The sequence below is a fragment of the Toxotes jaculatrix genome, chromosome 21 (genome assembly GCF_017976425.1).
Source record: "Toxotes jaculatrix isolate fToxJac2 chromosome 21, fToxJac2.pri, whole genome shotgun sequence".
Lineage (NCBI taxonomy): Eukaryota > Metazoa > Chordata > Actinopteri > Toxotidae > Toxotes > Toxotes jaculatrix.
The window spans coordinates 5305043-5327663 of record NC_054414.1 but is presented as its reverse complement, the minus strand read 5'-3'; the positions used below and the strand labels follow the sequence as shown (position 1 = coordinate 5327663).

Here is a 22621-nt window from a genome sequence, read left to right as displayed (position 1 = left end):
GAGTCCTCAGTCTTCACGACTGAAACCTGAAACGGAGCAGACTATCTCCTCCCTCCCTCCAATAAATAAACATCTGTTTGATGCTTCTCATAAGTCTTTTTATGCTGAGCTTTCATTGACCAAAACAAAAAAGATACATAAATGCAAATGCAAAATCAGAAAACTTAATTAATCTCTACAAAGGAGTGTCGGCCTCCTATAGACTCCTTGAACCTCCTCTCAGAAAACACATGCCACAGGCCAGTAGAACCAAACCCTGAAGAAAGACTCTAGAAAGTGGTTATTAAAACGCCTTTAGACCAAGCTGAGCAGGAATTCCAGCAAAAAGCAAGTGAATCAGAAAGAAAGACAAAACAAATGTGTGCGGTGTACTGCACTTACTAACCTCCTCGAGAAGACTGACCTTGAGGGCTTAACACGGCTCCACTGGCAGTATGTTTGCATGTTTCTTAAAGGGCTGAAAAAGAAACCTTCTATGCACTGATGTGAGCAGTGACTGTCTTCCACCGTCCACTAAAATTTCAGACCTGCCACCCTGTGTCTAATGCTCACCTCTGTCAGTTTCTTTACACTCTCGCTGTATGCAAACAAAACAACATGCTGTTTACGATACAACAGACAGGCACAGGTATGCAGGTGCACCTTTCTTCTGCTAAGTGACCCAAAACCATCAAAAGCTCTGTCCCCATCATTCCTGAACTGGTGCAAAGTGCCTGGAGAAGGGACTTTTTTTGGCATGTAGAACTGTCGTACAGGAACTTTTTCGCCTGGCCCAAATACAAGTTAAGTTCCTGTTTTCCCTCAATAGGTTCTTGACCCCAGCAAAGTATTGTGAAAATACATTATAAACTACAGACTCGTGGGGATCAGGTGTGACCTTGAAAAGCACAAGGAGCAAGAAATTTTAAGATTAATATGTCGGGTTTCCCTTGGGTACTTGTTAGACATAGATAGAAAGCCAGCCACGTCCTGACACACCAGCTCTCATGATATTGATTAATTCAGTTGGTAAATAAGGTCCTAAACAAAATGTGTGCTCTCATCAAATACATATGCAGTTGCTGAGTGGAGTTAACTGAATGTCAATGTTTTATTTCATATAAGTTCATCAATTTTCATGATGTTTTCCGGATATCATTATTTCAGGCAACATATTCTGCTATAAAACACCAAAGCAAACCTTGGTATGCAGTTCACGTGATTTCTGACTGCGGTCTAAAGTTGCCTCTTGTTGCCCTCTAAGACCACTCATATACACAGCTCTCTGGCACTGCTTTATAGATAGAAAAATATATATTTGCCCTGATAGAGACCGGTGACCCGTTCAGGCTCCAGGTGCCCATGACCCTGAAAAAGAATCTGCAGGTACTGAAGCAGAAAAGAACCCAGGGAATAAATCTATTCAGTGAAAGTGGCTGGTTCGGTAATAAAGATTTGTGGATGTGCTCTAGAAACTGTACATGCACACTTCAAGTGATGTGAGAGCGAGAAAAAAAAAGAACAGGCTTTAGTAGCTGTGAATTAATACAATATTGACTTTTCATAACACAGATCATTGACGTGTTGATATTGACATCCTGTGAGAGTTATTTCACCTCCATAATGACTGTCCCCCTGGCCTCGGTCTCAGCCTGACATGGTGTTTTGTCAGCTTTGCTGTATGTAATGTCTTATTATCATGATTGGCCTTCAGTTCAGCTCCAGTCTGTCTTTTCATTTAATCCTTTTTTTCATGTTTGTGTCCTTTTTTTTTTTTTATTACCTGAACCAAGGAGGTTATGTTTTAAACGGCAGGATTACACAAAAAGTTACTGAACTGATTTGCACCCAACTCGTTGGAGGAAAGGGGGGCGCTGGCCAGGGAAGAACTTACCACATTTTGGGGCAGATTCGTATCATTTACTATAAATTTGAATATTAGTGGTCCCCAGAAGATGAATCCTCATACCTCTGGTGACCTCCTGACTTTTCATATAGCGCCACCATGAGGTTCATAGTTAAACAGCTATTAATGGATTGCCCTGACATTGTGTATGGGCATTTATATTCCCCTCAGGATGAATTATTATAATTTTGGTGATCCCCTGATTTTCCCCTGATTCCATGAATAAGAAAAACATATCTCTTACATACATGAGATGCTAAGTTATATACTCAAGAGACCTGTTATTCCTTACTGTATATTTAGGTCAATACCTGGTGACAGTTTGCTGTACTTTTGTTTATGGGTGGATCACTTGGCAGCTGAACCACTGTTGCCACTGTTGACTGTCTTGGCTTGTAAGCATCTATGAAAACCACTGCAACTGACTTGAGCTGCTCCCTATCTGATTGGCAACAGTGAAATACATCTGCAGGATCCTGTAATGTAGACAGCTTGTTGACCAAGATGTTTACAGCTGGTGTGCATTTGAAGAGATCTCAACAACTTTATGTTTTCACTGACTGAATCTGTGAACGTCTAAGAATGCCAAGTCAGTATGAGAGTCCCTGTGGAGAACAGTCTTCTTTACGGTTTTATATGTGTGCTTATATTCTCCTAGTGTTCATCCACCCATCCATCTATTCTGTTTGTCCTGTTTAAGGCTGTGAACGGCTGAATTGACAGGTTACCTCTCTAACCTCTGTCTTGTCTTGGGGCTGTGGCTGCAAATTATCTGTCGAGCTAACCCCGGCACATACACACTGATGTAGTCAACGTCAGCATTGATCAGTGTTCACTGTCCATTATAAATGAATTGATAAATAATCGATCGGTAAACAATAAACACAGGAGTTCTTGCTCGTCTTTGGTTTTAGGAGCACATTAACAAATGCCTACCGAGAAATTTGTCTGACACCTGTCTGTGTCAAGCCCTGTCTTCTTTCACCATGAATGAATGGCAATTACAGCAAGCTGATGAAAGCAGGTATTGGTCAATGCACTTCTCCTTGAAGCCCAGTCTCTCACACACACGCAGGAATATGCATTCATACATCTACATTAACAGAGGCATAAAGACACCACTCACCACCTTAATGCATGGTTTATTCATGTCTTTCTCTCTGGAGAACGCTTTGTGGCAAATTCTTTATAATGGTTTCTATTATTATAGACCCATGTCTGACTGCATCTTTTGTGGTGACAGTTTGCATTAACTTCCGGTAAGGATTACAGATGAATCATGTTTAAACAAAAGTTGCAATTAAAAACTTTTCTGTGTGATGATTTACCATATAACGTGCAGGTCTGAAATTTGGGTCGACTGTCTTTCAGTTTGATTCCTGCCGTCAAAAGATCCTTTATGAATTGTAATGAGCTTATTTTAATATTAGTAGTAGTATTTGACATGTTGTGGCTGAAACCGTAGTTTCTGCTGAGACTTGTGATATGAAACTGAACTTCACTGCAGAACATTGTTTTTTTTTTTTCTTCTTCTTGCTGTACAGAGTAACACGGCCTTTCCCTCTTTGTGTCAACATTGTTAGAGACACAGCTTTCTTGTCTGAGTAAACTTTATTTAAACCATCAGTGGACAAACCCACCAGGGGTTCCGTTGTGGCCGGTCAGTTGATCTGTACAGCGTGAGCATAAAAAAAAGGTTGGATGAGCTGAAAGGCGAATAAAAATGTGTAGTGTGTTAACTCAATTTGCAAGATTAATAAAAATGATTCTGCTGAGCTTTAGGTATCAACAGTCTGATATCAAAACAATGTCAGACATGACTCACCGGCAGTATTCCACTATTACCTTCACCTCTTTGCAGCTGTTCTAAATGAATTTAACATCACTTTCAAATGTCTTTATTATATTTGAATATCACTGAATAATGTCATGTAGGCCACTAACAAAATAAATGTGACCTTATTTCTTCCTGTTGAACACTAAGCAAGTTTACGTTTTCAAGAACCCTGGGAAATTAGATTCTATCATCATAGAAACCAAACTAATTTGTGGAGATGCTTGATGCACTGACCATACTCACAGACTTCTCCTCTCACAGACCAGAGACATGCAGATTAGGTTAGGTGGTGTTTCTGAATTGTTCAGGTGTGAATGTGAGCGTGAATGATTGATTATATACGTCAGCCCTGTGATAGACTAGTGACCTGTTCAGGGTCTACTCCATCTCTTGTCCAGAGTTGACTGGCTCCAGTCCCCCCTGTGACCCTTGAGAGGATTAGCAGCATAGAGAATGGATGGATGGATGGATGGATGGATGTGATTTAGAAGTGTATCTAGACCGGACTATTAAATTGAAGTTGCTAAATTTGCCTGCTGATTTGTGTTTGTGTGCCCGCACGTCAAATATTTTAGCAAATCATTTAATCGTAAGGAAATTAAAATTACACTGTTGATGCTGCTTCTGACTTCCCAGCCATGCTAATTGCCAACCGTGGTCTCTGAATAATATAGTGTATAGAACAGGGGGTGGAAGGTCAATATCAATTCAGCACAACAGTCCTGCAACAGTTATTACCTGTGAGAGAGACACTGCAAGTCTTCACTTTTGGATGAGACTGTGTCAGCATAATGTAATCCAGTATAATGACAATGCAAAATGTGTTGAGAAGCTCAACAAAGCATTAAGGCAGTATTTATTACTGGGCTTTTGTGGCTTGCACTGTGAAAGTGTTTATAATATTGTGTCTACACCCTGTAAATTAATTTTATTACTTTCATTATAAAATTGTTTAAGCAGTATCATACTCTGTGTTTGTTGTGTATGACTGAAGTGTACGGTTGTACGTGTGCCTTGTACATTGTGTTTATGGGTGGAAAAGGGAAACAGGGATTGTACACACTCTGGTTTAGGGAAATTAGCAAAAATGATGTGTGTGCATGCACTACAAGCCGTTGCAGTGCATGTAGTCCCTTTGTTATAGTTAAATGATTTGGGACGTTCAGTTGGATGGAAATGGACTCAGGGTTTTTGGCCTTTGGAAACATCAGCTGCCTGAGGGTGTAACCACAGCACCCTGAGCAATAGTCCAAATCATTTTACCTTTGCACAGCAGAGAAGTCCAACTTAAAGCCACCTGCAGGCAAAAGGTGTACCTTGGAATTCACAAACAGAGGTTAATTGCTTGTGTCTGAGAATGTATGTGAAAGCCAGACAGACACTCACAGGGAATGGGTGAGGAGGGAGGAGAGAGAGATGGAAGCAGATGGTGATGAGTATGGACAGGTTTCAGGGACTCTGCGTAGTGCCACTGTAACGAACATATACTTTTTGGGGGTTCTTTAATTATTTAATGTCTTATTTCATAAGTAATGAATGGAAATGTTTTAAAAAGTAATTACAAAGTGGTTAATTAAATGTGCATTTAAATGGTTGGGAAAAAAAGTTAAGTGAAAACAAAAATTAAAAAGACCATTAAATTTGCCAACTCACTGAGGTCACTGCGTGTGTGTGTTGGAGTATGGTTTTAGAGTGCAACACTTCATCGATTGGACTTCCTGTTGCTGCTCCATTAAATTAGTGAGACCTGTCGCTAAATAAATAAAAAGCATTCACAAAATGTTCTCTTCCCAAAATGCAGAACTCTTTCTTTAAAGCAGAAGACCAGTGAATTGTGACATGAAATATGATACACAGGCATATTCGTAAATGGGATAACAAAATAAATAATATAAATTATACAGCTAAATACCGTGACGCTCATTATGAATTTACCCATCATTTTCATTTGTGTGATGATGTGTTTTTTTTCTGCATTAGTTTAATTTTTTTTTTTATGCCAAGCAAATGTAATATTGTCTGTGCAGCCTCCAGCAGAGGGTTTGTGCTAATGAAATTGTCTTAAGCCATTAACTTTGTTTTCAGGACATTAACAGAGATTGCAGTGTTGATAATTGGATTGATAAAGGGACAAACTCAGGACATTTTTCATTTAGATGAGAATTGTAGCTCTGTCCCCCCTCAGGCTGTAAATATAAAGTTGATGACAGACATGTTAATCTCTTGAGGCAGCCAGCAGAGGCATCTGGTTTAATCTGAAATAAACCTATTTGTCTTTTAAGCTCCTCATTGATTCGAATGTGTTGTGGGAAATAGTTTGCTGAGCGAGCTGCCTCACAGGAAGTTTTCACGGTGTAACAGAAACTAAAGTGGAAAGCTCGTGTTTCTTTACATCATGCTCAGTGTATGTTAGCCAGTGATATTCAGGCCAACATGATTAATAATTAGCATTTCACGGAACAAACTTAATTAGCCTGATTGTTGAAGTTTTGTGTGTCTTTGTCAGGCTTTAATGGAAGCACCTCTTGACATATTTGTTCTCATGCAACCGCGGATCAACTTTAAAGCACATTTATGGAAATGCATCCAACTGGTGAAGCATTCTCACTGAATATCATAACAGGGTATTACGCAAAGTAATCTGTGACCATTATCAACCTCTGTCTGAGTGGAGAGCGCTGTGAACGTTGGCTCTCCATCCTCCCCTTGAGCTACAGTGGCCATGAAGGGTTCAGAATTTTTAAAACAAAATATTTTGTGCGTTGTTCAACCATATCTAAAGGTAAAAGTGTTAACACTTGTTCCAAATGGCAGCACTCAGAGGCAGCTGTTTTGAGCCGTGGCATGAACGGCCTTGAGCGGTCGTGCCGCGCTGGCACAGTGACGCGTTTGACCTGTTTTTATTGAAGCTCCACTAAGTTGATGATAAACGCATTTAATCTCCTGTAACTTCTTCACAATAAAAGCATCCTGCCAGTTTAAGGCTGGTGGAATGATTGTATTAAAAAAATACAAAGAGGAAACGCAGGCGTGAAACTAAACTCCAAACCACGGAGATTCACGTAGAAGCTACATAAGTACTGAGGCCTGAACATAAAGTTTAGAAACAGAGATTTCTCTCTAGTCTCCAGCACAGACACCACTGGGTTTAACCACTGAAGGGAAGATGTTAACAGGGGAAGGGTGATGAATCTCAATACTAATGGGGAGAAGCTGAAATGTTTCCTCCTTTCACACCTTTGGCACATCTCACCAATTGCTGCATAAACTGTTCGTGATTGTCAGGTTGTCTGTTGCAGAAAATTTACAAAAAGTTACAACAGCTGTCAGATGCTGGACTATACTTGAAAAGAACTACACACACTGTCTTGTGTGGCTTTCTTGAAAGGCAGTCATATGCATTTGTAGTTGCATTGAGTTATAAGCAAATTCTAATGAATGGTCTGTTGAGTGATATGTGCTGTTTAGCTGTGTGTTTCATTTTTGTTCTCTGTCACACAGATAAATTAGAGAATGGAGATGTTCACCAGAGGAGGAGAGGACCTCATTCAGGCAGCTCAGATGGACAGGCCACAGGAAGTAAACAACAGGAAGGGGATGGGAAGACAGGAAGCAGCTGGCGACGCATTCTTCTCCTCATCCTTGCCATCACCATCCACAACATCCCAGGTGAGAACGAGCCACAGGGCTGTGTATATATGTTTTTTTTTTCTTCCCTGTTCAGTCATTTTCATTTGACGCACACAGGTTGGTGTTGCTCTCAGGTTTGCTGTCAAGATAGTTCCTTCTGTCTTTGAGTGCAAAAATCAGTTGGCAGTTTGATTTATTATGCATTTTTAGCCGTGCTAGCAGCATGGCTCTTGAGAACTCTGATCTGTTGGTGGGTTTGTCAGACAGTCCACCACTTTGGTCCAGACTCTCAACAACTATTGGATGGATTGTCTCACACAGCCGATAGCTTGGCTGCAGACTCTTAAGCCTCCTTCAGAAAGGATTTGCTTCTCTAAGTGCTGGGGGGGGGGGGGGGTCAGTGAGTTTCTCTTTTGGCTTCACTAGAATATCCATGTCTATTACTCACCACGTCCAATAATTTTCCAGTGGTTAAAATGTCATCCAGAACAGTGAGTTCAATTACCGAGGAGCACAGAGAGTAATGTTAATCTGGTCTGAATGGGGATTTCATGTTGTTTATTTGCGCTGAAAACATATGTCATAAAGAAACATGCAGGTGCATTCATGTTCTTGACAATGTTATTTCAATATAATACTGTTGCTACTTTTGTTGCTATAGTGTTCCCTCAGTATTGTCACGAGCTAACAATAGCCTAATTGATTTACGTGATGGGTAGTAAAGGGGCTTTCCAAAGAACAGTATGACAAAAAAATAAGCACGCGAATCACTGGTTTGATCTGGCTTTTCATATAGAACTCCTGACTCCAGGATGGCTGGGGTGTCACCAGTAGAAAAAAAAAACTGGATCAAGAGGAGAATGTAAATATTGCAGGTGATCTTAAGACAACAAAAGCAGGCAGCTTAGGTTGGTACGGAAACAGCCACTGTCCATAGCGTTGAAGGTAGAAGAGAAATCCCATCACTATAACCAGCTGAAGTGAAAACATTACAGAGCAGCCTTGTCATAATTCAACTGAAACGGAGCGTTTGTTTGACGTGAGCTCAAGTGTATTGACTGACAGAGCTGAACACCACCAGTACACCTGAGGAATGACTGGTCCATGCATCATGTACTCTAAATCAATTCAGCACAACAGGCCCATGAATGACATGTTTTTGTGTCTGACGGCAAGAAAGGGATGTGATAAAGTAACAGTGCCAACAAACTGTTAATGCTGCATGAGCCGTGACAGTAAGTATTTGTGGGTAACGCCAACAACATAGATCTTGCTTCAGAGCCCAGGTCGTTTTGTGGTGAGTCTGTGATTGAGAGAGTGTAAATATCCCTTTTCATTTTTTGCTCAGAGAAAGTTGTATGAATATTTATGCGGAAAAAATCTTGTCAAATAGATGGATTTCTCCAGGAGTAGGACCTTGCATTATTGAACACTACACAGAGGTCAGCAAGTCATCAGTCTGTCAATTCTAATAAGCTCATTAGGCTAATCACCTGTCAATCATACATCAAAGACGACACCCAGGGAAGAGCAGTGTTTGGTATCTTTGAGTTTTTTTTTCTGTCAGCGATGAAACAACAACTCAGAACTAAACATCTCAGTCACAAAATAAAGATGTTACAGTTCCTGTAAACATCAACGGGGAGGCAATTAACAGTTACTGCTGACATTTCTGGAAGCTGACGGCAAGATCACCAACACAATTAACACCAGAAATTCACAGTTTTGAGTTTCATGGCGCTTACAGTAAATGTTTATAGGGATGATTTTTCTCATCTTATTAGAAAGCTTGGGCTGGGCTGAGAGCAGCAGCCGATGTGGGCCTCTAAAGCCCACTCAGACAGAATGTATAAAATCGCACAAAGCACACACACAAAAAAAATCTTGACTTGATTTGCCACATTCTCTAAACCTCTTTCCCTGGTGTTTTCCTCAATAAAGTCTAGCTTCAAAATATTATCATACCTTTGTTGTTTCATCTCTGTAGAGAACTGGAAGATGCTCTGGAGCCACTATAATCTATCTTGCATTACAGTGTTTTACTGTTGCTTTGGCAAAGGTTCAGTTTCACAATTTGCAATCATTTCATTTTAAGAATATTTTTGTAATGGTGTCCAGTTTTTACATAGTGTTGTAGATATACAACAAATTACTGTATTTCCTCTCAGTTTTTCTCGCTGTTCTCTCATTTCGTCTTTCGGATTGGATGCAACTGAAGCATTTGTGAGAAAATGATTACATCTGTTGCTCTAATACATTCGTCGGATGGTTTGATTAAATGTGGAAATACAGAATGCATCATGAACACTGAGCTACGGACAGTTAACGATTTGCTCACGTCAAAGCGTAGCCCTTATAATTAATGAGAGAACGCGGTTTCAGTTGTTTGAATGATTTTCTGCATCAGACGTGATTGATTTCCATTTGTTCCATCAGTAACAGCAGCATTATATTCAGAGTGTGGAATGATTGCTTCCTCCAGGAAATGTGGATATACAGCAAATTAGGGGTTCGTGTATTGTGTAGGAGAGGGTTAAATGGTGGCGACTGTTACCAGGAAGCGCTCCACTAATTATGAAAATCAGTGTGCGAGTCGAGTTCATTAATGAGTACAACCATTTACTGGCCACTGCATATACCTTAGTTCCCATTATTATAACATATTCATTCTAAACGCGCTCCTATACAAACACACAGACATCGTATGCAGATGTAAACATTCACATCAACATTTGTAGGTTGTAGAGATCTCCTCTGTGACTGTTAATGAAACAGACCTCCCACAGCCTCAGCTCCCAACCAAGCAAAGCAAAACTCGCTGAGCACACATCAGATTAAGTCGTGATTCACATCTGCGATTGACCGAGTGTCTCAGGCATAAAAACATCCAGTGACACTCCACAGTGTCCACACATCTAACAGATCACAGTGCATTACACATTGTTCCAACAGAAGTGTAGATGTGTGCTTGTGCTTCACACTGAAGACCTCGGAAGAAGGGAAAATGTACTTCTTAGTGTCCTCCTCCATTTTTACTGATTAGCTTAGCTTACTGTTAGCCCAGTAGGAAGGCAATAGATCAAGGCTGGCAGTGAATTTTTTTGAGCAGCCTCTGCTGGATAACAAGGACAATACTACGTTTTAACATTATTATGGAGCAAATATTACATTTTTTGCCCATGTTTGCATGAACTGCTCTGGTTATTCATTAAGGGAATATGTTATCCATGCCCATCATTAAAAGTCTCATTGTAGCAACTAAATAAAAAATAATACTAATAGCTACAGTACTTTCTTCTCTCTGAAGCAGACATTCTTTTTAAACAGTAGCAGCATCTGCCCTGTTGTATTCTGATGTTAGGTGTAATCTTGCAGATACAAATTGCAGCAAAAAGGACGTGTTTGGCTTTTCTCTGAAGTGAATCTTCACCAAGTCATTATGCAATTTTGCATCATCTACAAACAATAAGGATCTGACGCACTTTCTCTCAGCGGCTGCTCTCTGTGATAATCTGTGATTCGGGCTGATGAAAGAGCTCTGCATTACATACAAATCTTGGTTCGATATTGATACTGAGCAGGAACATGTTACGTTATTTGCTGCCAAAAAAAAAAAAAATCAGCCATTTAGTGACTGCTTTTTCCTAGGGTGTGATAAGGGCACTTATTTTTTGACACCTAGGTGTCCCCCAGTGGGAACAGAAGCCCTCACCCTGCCGGTGTTAGTGCATCGCACTTCCCCTTGAACAACACAAACACCAGCTGCATAATAACATGCACTAATCTTCAAAGAGGCTCTCCACACTCCGTGACGCTGCAGAGAGACAGAGCTATGACAGGGGTTTGGTGACGGTCTATCAAACGGAGCAGGAGATTGATGGCTGTCCTTTTCCCCACCGTTTGGGTTGATCCTTGTTAGCGTGATGGATGGAGCAGGGTCATTGACAGCTCCTATCAGTAACTCTGAGCTAAATAAGAAACAACCAGGAGTGTCAGAATATTACTGCATATAGCATTGCTTCATGTAAGTAATGATAAGATGTCACATTGCGCTCTGAAAGTGTATATTGAGCCTATTTCAGGATTTTCTTGCATTTTATTTTAAAACAACTGATCAAATGAGGAAATAATTGCCTATAAATAGATAATAGAAAGATTTATTAATAGCTGCTGCTCTAAACCAAACGGAAGAGGGGGAAAAAAAAAACATTTCTTCTACCAAACTCGTTAACTGGTGAAGATGAAAAGGCAGGAAAACATCCTTTCATTCATCACTCACTCCTCTGACGGTTTCTTTATTTGTGATGCATTTGCACAGAAACAATACAAAGCCGTCCTATTAGACTCAGACAGCTTGTGCTACAGGAAATGAAAGCTTGCTCAGCTACATTTGCGTAGCCTATTAGATGAGCTCGCCCTCTGCCTGCATTAAAACTTTTCCTCTGAATGGATGTTTCATTTTCTTGGCACAAGTAATTAAACGAAATCATTCAAAACACAAACTACTTGTGTGCATTGCTGTTTCCCGCCAGTGAAAAAAAAAAAACACATTTGGTCTTTGGAAAAGGAATTGATGTACGTGTGTATTTGCATATAGATGGGGGAAGTGAGGTCTAATTACAAGGGGTCACCCGAGACGCATGTGAAGACGCATTTTAATTCCATGTGTGAAATGACGTCTTTAGAGCTGTCCACTTGTGACCAGATCACCTGAAACACAAATAATGGCTGTGTCGCAAAAAAAAAAAAAAATGCATGGTAGCTAATGACTCACACTCATCAATATGCTGCTCTGAGTTTCTCTTTTAAAAAGAAACTCTGATCACTGCTAACTCTAATCCCAGTGGAAAACAGGGACGCTTCTCACTAAAAATTGATGCACTTGGAAAAAAAAAAAAAGTGGGGAAAATGGGAATAAAGTTAGTCTCCAACCACAACAGTGAGGTAAATAAGAGAATTTACATTATGCAAAGCCGCTGAGAGTTAAGTGCATTTTACAGGAGATTTTACTTCAGGGCCAAAGCAGAGACACTTTGACAGGACATTCACATGACTCACTCTAAATATACAGGCGTGTGATGACTTACTGTTAATTAATTTCTTTAGATGTTTAAATTGCAGGGGATTAAGTCATGGTTTCCATCAAGCAATTTGTCTTTTGTGATCCAGTAGACGATTTTGAAATGTCACCTTATCCCTGATGAGGGGAAGATAAAAGGCAACAGCATAAAGAGTGATGAGAAGAGACTTTGGTGTGCTTGAAAGAATCATCTCCCCACGAAACAGATGTAATAAAAATAACATAAAATAAAATAGTCAAATTCATGCAAAACTGCAGTAGAAAAAAAAAGGAGAGGGAGCTGAGAGAGGGGATGTGCAGTAATGGCAAGCTCAGTGGAAAAAGGCAACGGGTGAGGAGAGGAGATTAAAGGCAAGTGCGATGGAAATGAGTGGCTGCTGTGACAATGGGCTGTCAGCAGCAGTATCGTCAGACTCGCTTGAAACAGCATAGAACATTAAGCAGGAATTGGATAGGACCAGCCGCTGTGCACATGCAAGCACGCACACAAATATACGCACAAGGTACACACAGCGTCGCCCCCAAAACCAGCCTGCGTTTCCTCTAGGGAGCAAAATAAGGATGAAAAATGACATGCGCAGGTGACAGTATAAAACAGCTCACATTTCTTCCATGACAGAGTTGAAGACTCACACTGGTTCTCGAGGATCATCGCAACCGGTTTTCACTATTTGACTCTGACACCAGTGTTACTCTACTGGAGTTTATTTAGACACTTAATGTGCGTTAGAAAAAAAAGGCTGTGACACCATAGCAGTGATTTTTCGACTTCATGGGTATTGTTGTTGTTTTTCTAACCCCGAACACACTGACCATGATGCAGCTGGGGTTAGAATTGATGGAAATACCAGCATTAAGTGTGTCAGCGAGGTGTTGGTATAGTTTCTTTGGATAAATTCACATGTCAATATGATATAATGTGATGCAAAGGCAGAGAATTCTGTACAACCAGTGACTGAAAATAAAATAAAAAGACAAAAATATAAAGAAAGGATTCTGATGTTTTGGACATTGACGGCATTCTGAAGTCACATTTGGTTTTCTTCAGTATCGTAACAATCCATGAGATATTCATTAAATGGCCATGAGATCTCTGCAAAGACACTAAAACGTGAGTCTCATGAATAAGACCTGACAGGTGTGTGGGAGTTTAGCGCTCCCCTGCTAACCCTGAACTCTGTTTTGGAAGAGTGACTCCTAGCTCAGAGGACTTGCAAAACACTCCCAGACCCCCCAGCTCACATTTCCAGCTGTGCAGCAGAACTACAGGTTGTTGTCTGAAAACCCCTTACTCTTGATCCAGAAGAGCAGATAATGCAACAGTTTTTCTCACTGATTTCCACAGGTCTATCCAACAGCAGCGTCAGTCAGTGGTGTGTCTGAAGATTTAGAGGACTATCTTGGTTATTATCTACGTATGTGAAACTAGTTCCTTGGCATATTTGGAGCTTAGATGCAAGAAAAAAAAAGAGGAAGCTTTATTGTTGTGTCTTTAAATCAGTTTTGATCCTAATAACTTCTAGCCTGCCCCTAGCCTTCTTCTAGCTGTGCCAAACACTAAACACTGAAACTCTCTAAGCTTATGTTTTATTCAGACTCATCAGAAGGTAGAAGCAGTGCAGATAGTTTCTCCTGGCCCCGTGGCATATCAGACCGTTCCAGAGGATTGAGATGGATTGTAACAGGGACCCACAGTGTAACTGAAGGGTGCTTTTGCTCATGATGTTGCTACAGTATGTTCTTCTGTACTGGGCCGGTGGGAGGTTGATTAGAACCGGTGTGCATTGTTATCAGAGGTAATGACAGGCGTTAGATTATGATGAAGTGGCCCCTGGGCTTTAGAAGTCTGCAGCTGCACGAGCATCAAGATACTGATGCCTTACTCTCTTGCCATGGTGTCGTCTCTCCTCTCTTTCTTTCATCTATCTTTTGCTTCTTCGTACTTCTCTTATTCTCTCTTTACTTTATCTTCTGCTCTGTCACCAGCTCAGTGTAGCAGTTGATATAGGCTATTAATATTGCAGCAAGTGAAAGAGAGCGAGTCCTGATATAGTGGGAGAATTCATAGATATGGGGAGAAGGGGGTGAAAGATCAGCCATTCTGGCATTGAAGAGAACAGATTATTAACTACTACTACACCATTTATATAAATCCATATAAGCTCCATTATCTCACCAGATCAGCTTTCATGCTAAAGTCTCAGCATTTATTATAAGGAGTGTTTGCAGGCTAGATTGCTAAGTAGCTACTCAGCTGTAGCACATTAAACAACAGGTAAACATACCTGCAAAAGTTTGGTCAGTTTAAATGCTGCTGTGCTCCTTGCTCTTTAATACCACTAACAACACACTGTCTGCCCAGAACCTGTAGGACACAGTGCAGGGTTCTTTATTTTATCTATCGATCCGCTGCCGGAGCACAGGCTGCCAACTGCTGTCAATCAAACACAGCTCCTGACACACCCCTCCAGCTGGCTGAGACAGAGAAGCATTGCTGATATTTTCTTATAGACTAACTATAAGAATTTTGTTATAGACTAACTATAAGAAAATATTATCTATGTGTATTTTCTAAACGTGATTTCACTTTTCAAGCTGGCTGCTAAAGTTTGCCATGTGACACTAGTAACCAGAGGAGCCACTAGAGGGAAATTAAACAAGACTTGATCTTAATGGTGTCTGACTATCCTAAATTAGCTGTATTGCTCCAATGTACAGACATTAATCTGTTTGGAGCAACATCTGCTTTTTTTTGGTGGTCCAGTGAATGTTTACAGTATCACTGTCTACAAGTATATCTTAAATATTTCATGATGACATGAGCAGGTGGACAGCAGTAAATGTAATGTACGGAACCGTTGGGTCTTCATGAACGCTGCAGCAGAGTCGCGCCATGTTTGGTTAACCGCTTGCTGCCTGGAAGCATCTTAATGCCCAGTGAGCACCAGCAAACAGAAATATTTAGAAGATAGATAGATTTATAAGATAGGCCACATGCGTTATGCACTAGGGTTAACAAATAGGATAGAGCTACAAAAGTTAAAAGAAGCTCATCGGTAAGAAAAATATTTGTTTAATGAAGCAATGATATGGGATTTGATCAGTGGGATCACATGATTCCCAAGGGCTGGTGACTAAACGCAGAAACTGTCTTCATGCACAGCTCCTGGATGCTTGCTCTTATCTTGTTTTTTTTAATGCTCGCTGTGGGGAAATAAAATCAGGAAATTAGCATGTTTTAGCACTGTAATAACGTAACGTTAATGGCATGACCAGACGTGAGTGCTTGTCAGCGTTTGAAGTAGGTGTAATTCTGATCCTCTGCTTTTTTGGTATGAAATGCAAAACAGCCTGTAGATATGACTCTACAAACACACACACACACACACACTTCACAAGCACACAAATACACTCATAGATACATCACACACTGTGACCTTTTCACTTTCAATTTGAATGGTGTGTACTTAGCATGCATGACAGGCATAACAAATGAGACAAATGGAAGATCAGAGAAGAGGGACGCTGCTCAGGGTGTACAGAGCAAGCAGCGAGGGAACAGAGACCGGCTCTATACACTGGTCACAACAGTCGAAATCTCTCTCGGTGGACTTCACAATAATCCATGTAGTTCACCTTGAGCAGATAATTTGTTGTAATTTCCAGCAACTTATAGAAACAAAGTAAGAGCTAGTTTGTCATATTTACTCCCAGCGATGGCTCAGTAGTTCAGCAAATATGTCTACATTTCACCCAGGGCTGCCTCTGCAGAGACATTTTGGGGGGATGAAACTTCAGTAGCTGGTTTCATCAGTTGAAACCTCACTATAGAGGGTAAGACCAAATAAAAGAATACAGTGTATACCTTGGATACTGGAGATCCCCACGGATAGTAGCTGTAGGTAGATCATAGTGTTCCAACTGAAAGAACAGACCAAAGCCTTCAAGTGGTATATGAAATATCACATCACAGCTGATTCCAAACCGATAGTAGTTTTTTTTTTTCTTCCAATCTTCCGCATACCCTCTTGATATCTTTTTTACTATTTCCTTCCTCTGTCTTAAAGTGTTGTTTTCCTATGTTAGAGAGTGCTTCAAAGAAGACAAAGGCATAGAAGTCATGCGTGTATTGTCTGTGTTTTTTCTCTGCAGAGGGCTTGGCTGTGGGAGTTGGATTCGGAGCCATTGGAAAGACTTCATCTGCTACTTTTGAGAGTGCCAGGTAAAGACTGATATCAAGGCAAACAAACATGCATGCAGAGCACATCTTCGTTTATCCAAAAATGTGACTCTTCTACACGGGTAAGTGAGAAATGAAGTGGCTAATTCGTGATGGCACATGCTTGAGTTTCTGTACAGAATCACAGCTGGACCCCAAGCTGTGCATTATGATTTTAGAAGCGCTGTGATTGGTTTTCTAAACCTGGAACAACTGGTAGTCATAAGATTAAACATTGTCTTTTCTAGGTATCAGCCTTAAGGTAGCTGTAAACGTAGGTGTAAAGCTGAAATGTCTGGGTGATTCAGGATAGCTGGGATTAGGTTATAGTTTGATATGCTTGCCCTAATGATAAGAATATGATAAAGGGTTTCAAAACTGTGCTGCGTTGAGTGCTGCTGACATCTAGTGGTTACAGTATGGTATTGCAGAGAGTCGTGGCAGTTGTTTGGCAGGAAATGTCTGGTCATTACAGGTGGATCTCTGGACCATGTTATAACCCAGCCAGCCCAGTGGCAGCCCTGTCATTTCCCACTTCCAGGTTTTCCTGTTGCTTGTTGCATGCACAAATTTGGATCTCTTTCTTTCTGCTGCTCTTATAAAGTCAAGTCAATCAAGCCAAAGAATAAATGAATAAACAGCGTACATCTGGTAGCTCATATTAACTTTTTCATATGAACTCCGTGGTCACTCTATTAGGTACACTTTTCTAATACTGGGGTAGGACTCCCTTTTGCCACAGAACAGCCTGAATTCTTGGTGACATGGATTCAACAATCAGTCCCTGCCACAAGGAAATTTTGGGTTGATGATGATTGATGATGGATTAAGTGTCACCAAAGTCATCAGGATTCATCAACTAGGCACCACAGATGTCTGTAGCAAATCCAAAAGTTTTTACATTTCACCAAAAACAAAGTCAGTTGGCGTCATCCTCTGGGGAACATCATTGTTTATACAAAAAAAATCCATACAGTTGTTTAGATGTTTCAGTTTGGACCAAGTGTTCGTATGCAGGTGAAAATCGGTGGGTTTAGTTCCAGATTAAAGACAAATTGGGATGAAGGTCTAGTGTCTTTAAAGTTAGGGTAAGAGTATGGACAGATTTTTCCATCCTCACACATAACTGTTCCATACAAATGCCAGCTGGACAGAATATGGCCACTGTCTGGTGCTGTGTGGTGCGCTGCTGTCCTCCAGTACTGCAGAGAGAGGTGGTTTGAGGTGGTGGACTTCATTTAACCTCACCAATCATCGGGTGAGATATTTCTTAGGGTTTGTGGTTCCAGTGACGGTCGAGCAGGCGTCCAGAGCAATCTGTCAAGCAATGTCTTGTGTGCTGTACTGTGTAATGGCCCTGAGGAGGTCTGTTGCCTAACATTTAATATAAAGAGAAATGGTCTGACTGTTTATTATTTGTGCCTCCCTCAGAAATTTGGCCATTGGTATTGGCATCCAGAATTTCCCAGAAGGCTTGGCAGTGAGCCTGCCGCTCCGGGGTTCAGGGGTCTCAACGTGGACAGCCTTCTGGTAGGGAAAGACACGTGTCTGTGTCAAAACACTGCATCAGAGAGGACAATAAATAAACAACTCACATTGTACACATACTTTCAGTTTAAATTCAAATACTGTAACTGGATGGTTGTTGTTTCCCTCTCAGGTATGGCCAGTTAAGCGGCATGGTAGAGCCTATTGCTGGGTTGCTGGGCGCTTTCGCTGTGGTTCTGGCGGAACCTCTGTTGCCATACGCTTTGGCATTTGCTGCCGGTGCGATGATCTACGTGGTGGTAGATGACATCATACCAGAGGCTCAAGTCAGGTAAGAAGGAAGATGAGTAATGAAAGGAGATAAGGAACAACAAATATGCACTCTCTTTCGACATCTCACATCTTTACCATTTTGCGGTGTCACCAGTGGAAACGGGAAGCTGGCATCCTGGACCTCCATCTTGGGCTTTGTAGTGATGATGTCTCTAGACGTGGGCCTGGGCTGAGGGCACCAGGACGACCGGCACTGCGTCAACGTAGCCCTCAAGGGCCACGATGTCCTAACAGTGATGCTGACCTCAGTTTTAAAAAGGGGACCAAATGAAGTGTTTTATTCTGAAACACTGTTTATCTACTTTCTTTGAATTGTTGCTACTTGAAATGTATAAACCCAGTAACAGAAACACAGAGCTATTTTGTAAAACAGGCGAGGATGACTGCACTTGAACAATTATCTTTAATGTGTGGTAGATATCTCATTTAGGAATGAATTTATACATATTTAATGAATATACTCTTGATTGCAGATTTTTTTTTGAAGAAGAAGAAGCAGCTTTTTGAATTCTTCTTTTACAGAAACATTATTTTAAAAGAGAAACGATCAGTTAAGAACATTACATGAATGTTTTTAAGTTTACTTCTTCCAGTTTTGTATTTCCTCATGATGGCAATACTTGAAGTATAGAGTTTCATTTGTTCATTCATGGGACCCGCGAATGAAAAATTTGATTTTGCTTATTTCATTCATTCTGCTAAGCACAGTTTGTTAATGGTGCACTGACAAGTGTGAGTTTTTGAAGCTACGTGCTCTTCATCCAACCATTTGTTTCTGTTTGTGACATTTATGAGGATCAATCATCACAGTGATTGCTGGACTTATTCAGATGTAATAACATAATTTCTCCTCTTTCACAACAAACTCAAAACAAACGATAGTCTCCTGTTAACCATATCCTGCCATCTACAGGTCAGTCTGAAGAATCACATGTTGTGGTCCATGTCTAATTATTTAAATGCTGCAGTTCATGCTGGATTACCTCTGAAGGATTTATATAATTAAACAACCGAGTGATTCTCAGTTTTCTTCAGGTTGTGGTTTTTAAGGCCCTCGGTGTGTTTTAGCCTTCTGACATTTAATCTGATTTCATTACATAACTTTCTATATGTAATATTCACTTCTCATCAATGTTGGTTATAATACATTTAAAAACTGCATGAAGTGTAGAGCTGCTGCCTAAAGACTAAACACAGGCAAGCTTTTAGTTTCCATAAAACAGCTCTTCTAAAATAATTAACTAACTTGTGATGAACATGTGATAAAGTACTGCAGCTCCAAGAAACAGCTTCCTGACCGAGGTCTTCCAGTAGCCACAGGGTGAGTACTAATAATAAAACAGGAGCACACACTATATATTCTCACATTTAATGTTTTGACTTATCAGTCTCAACAGAACAGCACATGAATAGACAGGAGTCATTCATAAAAAGACAAAGACGGTTCAAAATCTGCAAATAAAACCAAAGCTTTAGCTAAAATTAAAAAAAAAAAAAAAAAAAAAAAAAGAATTTACACAACACACCTCCAGCTCACTTAGCTACAGAACAGTGGCTGGGACAGGTTTGTATTGCAGGAAGTTAATGAGAGATGTTGGCATTTCCAGCTGGTCGATGCAGTGGATCTTGTTGATCTTTTTGAGGTATCTTCTGACGGTGAGTCGGCACTGGGAAGTCAAGGCTTTTGGATTTCCTGAAGACACAGAAGATGACAAGGTTAAAAAAAAAAAAAAAAAAAAAAAAAACATTACATGGGTGAGGTGACACAAAAAATATGAAATGTTAGATAAAGTGTGATTTCAGCACACTTTATCTAACAAGATCTGTCTGGGGCATTAAGGGTGTTTTTTTATGTGTGGCTGTTTGTGATGTGAGGGAGGGAGAGTTAGAACAGTAAGGCTGTGTTGACAGGATTCAGAATGTGTGTCAGGATATTCATCCTGCTCAGCCGTGGTAAAGACGGAATAAATGCACGAGGGTGCCTCTTCAGTTGCTGTGCCAATGTCATATCAGGAAGAAAAAAAAAAGACATTATGACGGTGTCCTGCAGCTGTAATGTCATGCTGTCCTAGAAATAGTCAACAGTTTTCAGGAGTGAGTCCCTAAAACTTCACCAATGCTTTATTTTATAGAACCATAAATTCTTTCCTAATAATTTTTGTAGAACGTTTCCCAGAAATAACTTGGTTCTAATTTTAGGGAAAATAGGACTTGCCTGATTCTTGCCTGTGGACAAATTTAACATTTTATGATGTTAAGTTGATCTGCTGTCTTGGACTGAGTTAGCCATTAATTTGTAGCAACTGTACCAAGTGAACAATGCTTCTACTTCACGAGAATCAGTATATTATGTTGTCGTTTCCAGGAAACTGCAATAAACAGTTTCTAAATTTGTCTCAAGACGTGCAACAGCTTTCAGTTTCGTTCTTTATCATACAACCTGCCAGCAGGAAACCATCCAGTGAAATTACACCACCTGAAAAGAAACATGGATGATTAATATTTTCACCACCTCTTTCCCGCAGAAGCAGCTCCACAGCCTCGTTCTGCTTTGTGGACTTCTCGATGATCAGCGTAGGGAGGTAGACGTTTGCACCAAAGTCGATGAGAAGCTGGATGTACTCCACCCCACAGCCGTGCCTGAGGCACATCTCCAGCACAGTTTTGGGCTGCTTGATAGAACTCAGCAGCTTTGTGTCTGTGCAGTTGTAATCTGGGTCCGCCCCATAGAGGAGCAGCAGTTTGAAACACTCCATGTGTCCGTAAACAGCTGCCAGGTACAGCGGCCCGCTCGTCACCCTGGCGCTGGAGGTCCAGAGCAAGACTTTGGAGCGGGAGTTCACCTCTGCGCCATGTTTAAGCAGTTCCTTTAATACCTCCACATCACCCTCCCGAGCAGCAGTGAGGACGGGGGAGCAGTTGTTGGATGAGTTCCCGTTGGGGTTGGCACCTGCTCTTAGGAGCGCTAAGACACAGTCCAGGTATTTCCCACGAACAGCTGCAAAGAGGGGGGTCTGAGCCTTGACATCCACGCAGTCTACCAGGGCACCGTGGGCTAGCAGGACCTGCAGACAGCTGAGGTGGCCTTTAGACACAGCAGCATGCAGAGGCGTGCCTGCAATGCCCCACCCACCTCTGCAGTTGATGACCTTCTTGTAGATTTCTTGGCAGAGCATCTCATCGAGGAGTTTGTCATTGTTTTGTAACACTGCTTCTCTGAGCTGGGAAATTTCACAACTTCTTTCTTCTTCTTCAGAGGTCCTTAATCGAAGCATAGAACCTGCTGAAAAGCGTAAACAAAGAGGAAATTAACTGGACATCAAATACATATATGTCAGTATGTAGGTTTTGAAAGAATAGATACAAACACGAGAAAGCATCGATCTGGGCCCTTCCTGCCCTTCACACCAAACATCAATGCAAATACTTAACATTTTAACCTCTAAAGATTAATCAGCTAAAGTAGGCAACCGTTTAACCAAAACCTATGGTTGATTATGAATAATTACGGTGGCCTGGAAAATTCGGCCTGAAATAATCAATAAAATATTTTATGATTGAGTGAAATAATAATTTCTAGAATTGCTGTCTTCTTGCACGGTGTTGTTCTGACAGAAGAATGATGGGGAAATAAGACGCATTCAGCTGCAGCTTGGTGCACTGAATGTAAGCCGAAATAAATGCTGGTCACAGTCTATGTGTTAGCGATGTTTCGTACAGTACAATTGCTAACTACTGCATCTCCAATCAATACAGAGTAACGTCACGCTATGTGGGCTATCCAACAGGAAGGATTCTGCTAATACTGAGCTAAAACAACCATTATATAAAGTTCGATACTAAACTGAAAATTTCGCGTTACCAACGTTGCCCCCGTTTCTTTGCTTTTAAACGAGTTATTGCAACATAAAGGACAGCTTCTATTGCGTTGTCTACGTTTTATATTAGCCTACCTTCGCTGTGTCACCAGCAGCTGCTGCTTTCATCTTCCCGTTTCTTCTTCTTCTTCCTCTTTGTGTCTGTGTCGTCGACGTCATTCAGTTTCACGCTGTGCTGCTGCCCCCTAGTGTTTGCAACTGCTACAGCGATTTTAAATTGCCCAGTTAGATTTGCATTTAAAGAATATAATATAAAATCCAGTGAGTTAAA

The 22621-nt window shown here is 40.8% G+C and overlaps 2 protein-coding genes across 5 annotated transcripts in view; one reads left to right on the top strand and one right to left on the bottom strand.

Moving 5' to 3' along the window:
• The window catches only part of LOC121175478 (zinc transporter ZIP11-like), a 103935-nt gene extending 84439 nt beyond the window's left edge, over window positions 1-19496 (top strand). For all 3 annotated transcript variants that reach the window (XM_041029253.1, XM_041029252.1, XM_041029254.1), the window contains exons 6-10: window positions 7224-7391; window positions 16585-16654; window positions 18083-18181; window positions 18312-18470; window positions 18567-19496. In XM_041029253.1, coding sequence (XP_040885187.1) covers window positions 7224-7391; window positions 16585-16654; window positions 18083-18181; window positions 18312-18470; window positions 18567-18645 — 575 coding nt within the window. In that variant the 3' untranslated portion in view covers window positions 18646-19496. The remainder of the gene's footprint in view (window positions 1-7223; window positions 7392-16584; window positions 16655-18082; window positions 18182-18311; window positions 18471-18566) is intronic.
• Window positions 19497-19845: 349 nt separating this feature from the next.
• LOC121175479 (ankyrin repeat and SOCS box protein 12-like) lies at window positions 19846-22476 on the bottom strand. Of its 2 annotated transcripts, none has more exons than XM_041029255.1 (3): window positions 22426-22476; window positions 20985-21755; window positions 19846-20165 (listed from the first exon to the last, which is right to left on the bottom strand). In XM_041029255.1, exons 2-3 carry the CDS (start codon window positions 21745-21747, stop codon window positions 20014-20016), a joined length of 915 nt encoding a protein of 304 aa, XP_040885189.1. In that variant the 5' UTR covers window positions 21748-21755; window positions 22426-22476; the 3' UTR covers window positions 19846-20013. The 2 variants fall into 2 exon arrangements, with proteins under 2 accessions (XP_040885189.1, XP_040885190.1); XM_041029256.1 differs by having other exon boundaries at window positions 20985-21752; window positions 22426-22452.
• Window positions 22477-22621: the final 145 nt, after the last annotated feature.